At 50.3% G+C, this 9349-nt stretch overlaps 1 protein-coding gene across 2 annotated transcripts in view; it reads right to left on the reverse strand.

Annotated features, from left to right (window-relative positions):
* The window catches only part of LOC144695800 (uncharacterized), a 30352-nt gene extending 21338 nt beyond the window's left edge, over window positions 1-9014 (reverse strand). The window contains exons 1-4 of one of the 2 annotated variants that reach the window (XM_078566785.1): window positions 8725-9014; window positions 3797-3897; window positions 1657-1801; window positions 84-347 (exon numbers count right to left, since the gene is read on the reverse strand). In XM_078566785.1, the coding sequence (XP_078422911.1) occupies window positions 84-347; window positions 1657-1801; window positions 3797-3897; window positions 8725-8933 (719 nt within the window). In that variant the 5' untranslated portion in view covers window positions 8934-9014. The remainder of the gene's footprint in view (window positions 1-83; window positions 348-1656; window positions 1802-3796; window positions 3898-8724) is intronic. The other variant, XM_078566786.1, reaches the window with a different exon arrangement.
* Window positions 9015-9349: the final 335 nt, after the last annotated feature.

The raw sequence follows: 9349 nt of genomic DNA on the forward strand, positions 1-9349 counted from the left end.
ACTCCCGGTCTAGGGGCAGTCCCGAGGATTTTCTGAGCTCGCAAAGCAGGGGAACAGCGGGGAGAGGGCGATGAAGGACTTACACATCCAGCAGAACTCTGGCCATCTCCTCGTCGCTCGGCATGCCCAGGTCGGCCTTCACCGAGCTCCACCGAGCCGCCTGGTCACCGATGAAGACCCTGCTTCTCAGCCGTGGACCGTCCCGTCTCGGCCTGCCTGGGGTGGCCTCTTCCAGAGGGAGCGGGAGTCTCCCCAGCGGCACCCTCCCGCCCACCTGCAGGGCACGCTCGCTTTCAGGCGCTGCCTTCGGGAGATCAGGCGAGCTGCTGCTTCCGGGCCTCGCCAACCTGGGAGAGCGAATGACATGTTATCCAGGAACCAGCTCCCCTCGGTCGTCACCTATGCCCCTCCCCCTCCCTTTGAGAGTCAGTCAATCCAATTTGCCAGGGGAAGGTAGCGAATGATGATGGTGTTTTAGTCAAGAAACATATTTGCAGCCCAAATGCTGAATTGCAGTGTGACTTACACTGAAAAATTCATATAGAGACTAAGTAATCCAGTTAAAAACATGCAAACACGTACCAATCATGTAGTAACAAAAATAATCAAATTCAGCAGGTAACAGGGAAGTGGTTGATGGGATCTTAAAGAAAGGATAATGTTGAATTAAAATTACAAACCAATCCTATATTACAGATACTGAAGTACATATAACATGTACACATAATGTCAGGGAGATGGTGGCCTAGTGGTAATGTTGCTTGACTAAGAATCCAGAGGCCCTGGGGGAACGAGGGTTCATAATCCCACCACGGCAGCTGGTGGGATTTAAATTCAGATAATAAATCTGGAATTATTAAAGCTAGTCTCAGTAATAGTGACTGCTGTAAAAACCCATGTGGTTCACTAATGCTGCCTTATTTTACCTATGAAATGTTCAATTTAGCCATTTAATGATGTCAGGTCGGCTGCAGTCTGTTAGATATGTGTTCCCAAGAGACTAAGGGTGAAATCAAGCCCAAATCGAAAGGACCACAGCAACATGAGGAAAAGGGTCATGCCATTCAGCCTCTTCCACCATTCGATTTGATCCCAGCTTTGTCCCCGGTTCCCTAACTCTGCGCCTCTGTTTCGCACGCTCCAATCGTGATTGCAGGTCGAGTTGGAAAAAAAAACTTGCACCTTTTATGACCACTCACAGCCAATGAAGTGCTTTTTTTTGTGAAGCGCAGTCACGCAGGAAACGTGACAGCCAATTTGCGCACAGCAAGCTCCCACAAACACAGCAATGTGAGAGCGGCCGGATAATCTGTTTTTTTTTGCCATGTTGGCTGAGGGATAAATATTGGTCAGGGCAACGGGGATAACTCCCCAGCTCGTCTTCGAAATAGTGCCATGGGATCTTGTACATTCGCCTAGAGGGTCGTGTTTTAAGATCTCATCGAAAGACAGTGCAGCACTCCCTCAGCACGACTTTACATAACCCACAACCTTCTGCCTCAGAGGCGGAAGTACCAGCCACTAGCCAAATGGCGTACGACACTTAATACCGTAGAATATGCACCCGCTATTAGTCTTCATCAGGCAGTATCGAGAGACAGAGGCCATTCAATTTCTCTGACCCAGAATTTTATCCTACACAATGTTGTACCGCACCTATCTGAACGGGACCTTTTCCCTTTGGGCTTCGATTCACTGGGAACTTCCATCTTCCAGGATGCATGCGGTGAGGTGAGTGTCCTTTCATTGCCGACTGCAGCCGATGGCCAGAAGGGAGTGGTGCTGTGGGCATCCTCCTGTTCTAGAAAAGGACAAGCAAAAAGGAACATATTGACCAACCAGCTGACTCGTGGCTCGTTCCAGCATCAGAATGCAACAACTCTCTCTCTCAGCTTTAATAAATAACTTTTCATTGAAAAGAGTTAGATTAGCCGTGTGGTAGCATTCTCACCTCAGAGATGGAAGGTTCTGGATTCATGTGAGATCAGAGTCAGTGCGGAGGGAGTGCAGCACTGTCAGAGGGATAGTACTGAGGGAGTGCTGCACTGTCAGAGGGTCAGTATTGAGGGAGTGCTGCACTGTCAGAGGGATAGTACTGAGGGAGTGCTGCACTGTCAGAGGGTCAGGACTGAGGGAGTGCTGCACTGTCAGAGGGTCAGTATTGAGGGAGTGCTGCACTGTCAGAGGGATAGTACTGAGGGAGTGCTGCACTGTCAGAGGGTCAGGACTGAGGGAGTGCTGCACTGTCAGTGGGTCAGTATTGAGGGAGTGCTGCACTGTCAGAGGGTCAGGACTGAGGGAGTGCTGCACTGTCAGAGGGATAGTACTGAGGGAGTGCTGCACTGTCAGAGGGACAGTACTGAGGGAGTGCTGCACTGTCAGAGGGGCAGTACTGAGGGAGTGCTGCACTGTCAGAGGGATAGTACTGAGGGAGTGCTGCACTGTCAGAGGGGCAGAACTGAGGGAGTGCTGTACTGTCAGAGGGTCAGGACTGAGGGAGTGCTGCACTGTCAGAGGGATAGTACTGAGGAAGTGCTGCACTGTCAGAGGGATAGTACTGAGGAAGTGCTGCACTGTCAGAGGGATAGTACTGAGGAAGTGCTGCACTGTCAGAGGGATAGTACTGAGGGAGTACTGCACTGTCAGAGGGATAGTACTGAGGGAGTGCTGCACTGTCAGAGGGATAGTACTAAGGGAGCGCTGCACTGTCAGAGAGCTAGTATTGAAGGAGTGCTAGACTGTGGAGAGACTACTGAGGGACACAACACTGTGGGAGTATTAGTATCAAGGGAATGCTGCACTGTTGGAGGGTAAGTTTCGACGGAGTGCTGCTTTGCCAGGGGGACAGTACTGAGGTAGCACTGCACTGGCGGAGGGGCAATATTAATCCCTCAACTGACACGAGAAACAACTCATCTGGTCCTTACCTCATTGCTACTTTCAGGATCTCACTGTGCACAATTTGGCTGCTGCGTTTCTCTACAACTCAATTGGAAGTAAACCGCTGAGGGGTGGCCTGTATGTTGCCTTATTACGGTGGGCGGGGTATGTAGCTGCTCTGATAGCACTTCAATGGGAGAACAAGCTACCAGCCTCCCGAGTCCCACGTGAAATGGTCATGAGTGGGGTATGGGATGAATGAAGGACAAGGGGACACAATCTTCGAATGTGAGCTGGTCTCTTCGGCAGTAAAATCAGGAAGAACTACTCTCCATACAAAGAGCCCTGGAAATCTCTCACCCAAACAAAATGTTGTGGACGCTAGGGGTCAGGTAAAGACTGGGAGGGATAGGTTTGCATTTTCTAAGGAATATGGAGCACAAGTAAATGGGAGCTCCTAGAATGGGGGAGCAGACTCAAGAGGCTGAATGGCCCCCCTCCCCATCCAGGGCGGAGATGGTAGCGCCTGGCGACAGTGGCAATGTCACTGGTCTAGTAATCCAGAAGCCCAGGCTAATGCTCTGGGGAGAGATAGGGGTTCAAATCCCACCATGGCAGCTGGGGAAATGTAAATTTAATTAATGAATCTGGATTTAAAAGCTAGTCTCAGTGACGGTGGCCATGAAACCATTGTCGATTGCCGTAAAAACCCATCTGCTTGCCCCGCCCTACCTGTGGCTCCAGACCTACAGAAATGGCCACTCAGTTCGAGGGCAATTAGGGATGGGCAGCACATGCCAGCACATGCCCACATTATAATTCCACACCAGCAGCCTTCAGGAGGAGATCAGAGAAAGGGGTGGGGGCAGGAGAGCGCAGAGGGAGACCATGTTGAGTCGTATTCAGTGAGGTTTACCTTTCCTGATGGCACCGTGTGTCACCACGCCTTCATCACGGATGCAGACTTGAAGCACGGCCTGGTTCGGGCTGGATGGGCTGACGTGGATCTTTACAAACCTGAGAGAAATGAGACACCCTTTAGCACTCGAACCTGACAGAGGGAACTCACCACTGCAGCACTTGATGCAGCCGGAGGGAGAGGGAGAGGGAGAGGGGGGGGAGGAGGGGCTGGAGGGCATTCAAGGGCCCACCACGCAATGCCTGCTGTCAGTAGGTTGGGCACAGACCTGTACACAGGATTTGACAGTGCGGGAGGCCATTCGGGCCATCGTGCCTGTGCTGGCTCTCTGACAAGTTGCCCAATTAGTCCCAGCTCCTGCTCTTTCCCCACGGCTCTGCGAATCTTTCTTTCTCAGAGGATTTATCCAATACCCTTTGCAAAGACATTGCTGGATCTGCTTCCATTGCTCTCTCATGCAGCGCTTTGCAGGTTTTTAAAAAAAAAAAATTCATTCATGGGATGTGGGCGTCGCTGGCTAGGCCAGCACTTCCCTAAAGGACATTAGTGAATCAGATGGGTTTTTACGACAATCATCAGTGACTTCGTGGTCATCTGACTCGTTCCAGATTTTTATTGAATTCAAGTTCAAACCTTGGGCCTCCAGAGCAATACCCTGGGTCTCTGGACTACCAACACCGCTACGCCACCGCCTCCCCCGATCACCACAAAACATAGGATGAAAACATTTCTCCTCTGAAAGTTAACACGCAGGTACAGAGAGCAATTCAGGAAGGCAAATGATATGTTGGCGGCCTTCTTTACAAAGTGGTTGGAGAAGAATAAGCAGGTCTCACTGCGATGACACAGGGTTTTGGTGAGGCCGCACCTGGAGCATTGTGCGCAGTTTTGGTCCTCTTACCTAGGAAAGGACATACTTGCCTGCAAGGGAGTGCAGCAGTGGCTCACTAGACTGGCTCCTGGGATGAGGAGATTGTCCTCGTACGAGAGATCGAGTCGGATATACTCTCTGGAATTTAGAAGAATGAGAGGCAATCTCACTGAAACGCATAAAATTCTTGGGAGGTGTTTGATAAGGACAGGTTGTTTCCCACTGGCTGGGGAATCTAGGACATGGGGATGCACTCTCAGGGTCAGGGGTCAACCATTTTTGACCAAGGAGGAGGAGAAATTTCTTCATTCCGAGGGCTGAGTGTTTTCGGAATTCTCTACCCGAGAGAACCCTCGTTGGGTATATTGAATACAGGGATTGATGGATTTTTGGACGTTAAGGGAATTTAGGAATATGGGGATAGGGTGGGAAAGTGGAGCTCCCAGGCAGTGGGTGAACTTCAACAGTACTCTTGATCCTACAGCCTGATGACCAAGGGCCGGAGTGGAGAAAGGTTAAGGTGGTATGTGAGCAGGAGTCTTCAAAATTCAGCTATGTGGAGAAGCTGGGGTTGTTCGCCCCACAGGTCAAAGAGAGATTTATTAGAGGTTTAACAGAATTACACGAGAAAGTCCTGTGGTGCAGTGGGTAGCGTCCCTGCCTCTCAGCCAGACACTCCAGGTTTGAGTCCCGCTCCCGGACATGGTGACCAAGGAAGGTGTGCTCGTGGTGTGGGCCTAACAGGTTGAATAGCAACCTGCAAATCCTTCCAACACAAACCAACAGCAGGCAGTAAGGACAGGAGAGATTCTATGTCAGGAATGTGATTAAAAATAAAGTTGGAACCTCTGTGATGGCTATCCATAGCTCCCGACTACAACATGCATGTAAAAGCGCATGTCACCACAGCTACTTGGACTCCCTGAATGACACAGTGCAACCACACAATGGCATGTTGTTACAGTAAATGTTTCCAGTGGCAGGGCGGTCAGAAATAACTGTCAGAAGAACCATAATTTGTATATACATAAAAAACACACATGTGCAGCGGGTCTGGAATGCGCTGCCTGCCTGAAAGCTTCAGGTACATGGGAAAAGAGCAGGGGGGAGTGAGACTAATTGGACAGCTCCTTTAGTGAGCCAGCACAGGCACGATGGGCTGAATGGCTTTCTGCTGCCCCGTACGATCCTGTAAAAAGCACCAGGTGTTGGGATACATTTACAGCTCCACTTGGTTCATGAGACGTTTCGGGAAGTAAAGTTAACAAACGCCTGGTGAATGGAGACATTTATCAACGGGTGTGGTAGTCTTTGCCACGCCAATCAAAAGTCCTCCTCATTTTGCCCATGTTAAATAGACAACTATTAATTCGGTCATGATCAACATCCTGGGAGTTACCATTGACCAGAAACTGAACTGGACTAGCCGTATAAATACTGTGGCTACAAGAGCAGGTCAGAGGCTAGGAATCCTGTGGCGAGTAACTCACCTCCTGACTCCCCAAAACCTAACATAGAAACTAGGAGCAAGAGTAGGCCATTCGGCCCTTTGAGTCTGCTCTGCCATTCATTATGATCATGGCTGATCATACAACTCAATAGCCTGCTCCCGCTTTCTCCCCATACCCTTTGATCCCTTTCGCCCCAAGAGCTATATTTAGCTCCTTCTTGAAAACATACAATGTTTTGGTCTCAATTACTTTCTGTGGTAATGAATTCCACAGGCTCACCACTCTTTGGGTGAAGAAATTTCTCCTCATCTCAGTTCTAAATGGTCTACCCCATATCCTCAGACTGTGACCACTGGTTCTGGACTCCCCCACCATCGGGAACATCCTTACTGCATCCATCCTGTCTAGTCCTGTTAAAATTTTATAGGTTTCCATGAGATCGCCCCTCCTTCTTCTGAACTCCAGCAAATATAATCCTAATCGACTCAATCTCTCCACATATGTCAGTCCTGCCATTCCTGGAATCAGTCAGGTAAACCTTCGCTGCACTCCCTCTATAGCAAGTACATCCTTCCTCAGATGAGGAGACCAAAACTGCACACAACATTCCAGGTGTGGTCTCACCAAGGCCCTGTACAATTGCAGCGAGACATCCCTGTTCCTGTACTCAAATCCTCTGGCTATGAAGGCCAACATACCATTTGCCTTCTTTACCGCCTGCTGCACCTGCATGTTTACCTTCAGCGACTGGTGTACAAGGACACCCAGGTCTCGTCACACATTCCTGTCCAACATCTACAAGGCACAAGTCAGGAGTGTGATGGAATACTCCCCACTTGCCTGGATGAGTGCAGCTCTAACAACACTCAAGAGGCTCGGCACCATCCAGGACAAAGCAGTCCGCTTGATTGGCACATCCACAAACATTCACTCCCTCCACCACCAACACACAGTGACAGCAGTGCGTACCATCTTCAAGAAGCACTGTAGCAACTCGTCAAGGGTCCTTAGACAGCACCTTCCAAACCAGCGACCTCTACCACCTAGAAGGACAAGGGCAGCAGACTCACGGGAACACCACCACCTGGAAGTTCCCCTCCAAATCACTCACCATCCTGACTTGGAAATATATCGCCGTTCCTTCACTGTCACTGGCTCAAAATCCTAGAACTCTCTCCCTAACAGCACTGTGGGTGTACCTACACCACATGGACTGCAGGGGTTCAAGGTGGCAGCTCACCACCACCTTCTCAAGGGCAATTAGGGATGGGCAATAAATGTTGGTCCAGCCAGTGAAGCCCACATGCTCATGAATGAATAAAATAATATTGTGTTGCGAACCGGTCACTGATTGTAAAATGGTTCCGTTGGGATATCTAGATGCTTACCTCTTCCTACAGTGGGAACACTGCAGCAAAGTCATTACTCAGCATTTTCCTCAGTTGGAATAGCTTTCAATCAGGGTTTACAATCCTGACTGTTACCTGTGTCAGAAACTACAAATTGGGTGGGGCAGGTGGATGCGAAAAGGAATCAGACTCAGGTGGGATGCCACCCCTTGTGAAATAGTCTATGAACACCCACAACCCAGATCACTCCCCTGAAGAATGGGAGGTCGGATGAGGTACCAGAAGATGAGCGTGAAGTGTGAAAAAAACGACAGACTAACTTGCGGGAACACCGAGATTCATCAAATTAGCAGTGGGTGCAGTTATTATCTGACTGGAGATGCGCTCCATCACCAAGATAATCTGCAGCAATCTCTGTAATATCACTCCACACGCTCATCACCCCTGCACTTGCTGACCTCCATTAATTCCCAGTGCAGCAATACCTCGTGTCCCCTCCTGATCTCTGTAACCTCCTCCAGTTCCACATCCCACCAAGATCTCCGTGCTCCTCTAATCCTGACCTCTTGAGCATCCCTGAATTAAATTGCTCCACTGTTGGTGGCCGTGCCTTCAGCTGCATGGGCCCAAAGCTCTGGCATTCCCTCCCTAAACCTCTCCACCTCACTTTCCTCCTTGAGGAAGATCCTTTAAACCTCCTTCTTTGACCAAGCTTGTGCCATAATTTCGCCATGTGTGGCTCGAGATTGAAGGTCTGATAATCTCTCGTATGAGGTGATTTAGCATCTTTTAGACTGATAAAGGTGTTTTATAAATATAAGTTGTTGTTATTATGAGCACTATATAAATGCAAGCTGGTGTTGTTATGGGCGCTGTATAAATACATGTTGCTATTGTTAGAGATGCCGTATAAATGCAAGTTGTTGTTGTGAGGCGCTGTACGAATGCAACTTGCTGTAGTTAGAGGCGCTGTACGAATGCAACTTGCTGTAGTTAGAGGCGCTGTACGAATGCAACTTGCTGTAGTTAGAGGCGCTGTACGAATGCAACTTGCTGTAGTTAGAGGCGCTGTATGAATGCAACTTGTAGTGAAAGGCGCAGTACGAATGCAACTTGTTGTAGTGAGAGGCGCTGTATGAATGCAACTTGTTGTTTAGGGCCAGGTTCCCTCTCTCAATGTGAACCAGATGCATCGTTTTGAACAGGTTCCCGGTTCTGAAGGGCCCGGGGCAATGAGGAGACCCCCGGACTCACGCGTCCAGCAGTCTCCGGGCCATTTCCTCGTCGCTGTGCACGTTCAGCTGTCTCTTGAGGCGGTTCCAGCGGTGAATCTGGTCACCAAGTTGGACCAGGCCGCGGCTGCCCCTGCGGCCTCTCCCTGTCCCCCGTTGCCGCTGCCGGCCGTCCCCCTCTGCCAGGCCAGACCTCCCGAAGCCTCTATCGTGCAACCCTGGCGACGCCATCTTTGTGACTGGCGCCGCCACCCAACCCGCGGGCGGCCAGCATTAAAGATGGGACCTTGCGGGGCAGCCTAACCCTCCCGTGGCATCGTGGCTGTTTCCACTGCCAGCCATATTGGTGCGGGGCAGCCGAACCACTGGACACGGGCTGTTTCCGGTAGCAGCCATATTTGTGCGGGGCATCTGTTCCGTTTTAGACGCCCGGTTTTCGATCGCAGCCATGTTATTGCGGGGCAGCCGGACACCCTGACAACAGTTGTTCCCGGTGGCAGCCATGTTCGTGCGGGGCAACCTTTCCCCACTTCATACCAGCTGTTCCCTCGGCAGCCATGTTGTTGCGGGGCAGCCCTTCTTCCATTGACATTAATGTTTCCGATGACAGCCATTTTGGTGCGTGGCTGCCGAACCCATGGGCGCTG

This window comes from Cetorhinus maximus, chromosome 21 (genome assembly GCF_964194155.1).
Source record: "Cetorhinus maximus chromosome 21, sCetMax3.hap1.1, whole genome shotgun sequence".
Lineage (NCBI taxonomy): Eukaryota > Metazoa > Chordata > Chondrichthyes > Lamniformes > Cetorhinidae > Cetorhinus > Cetorhinus maximus.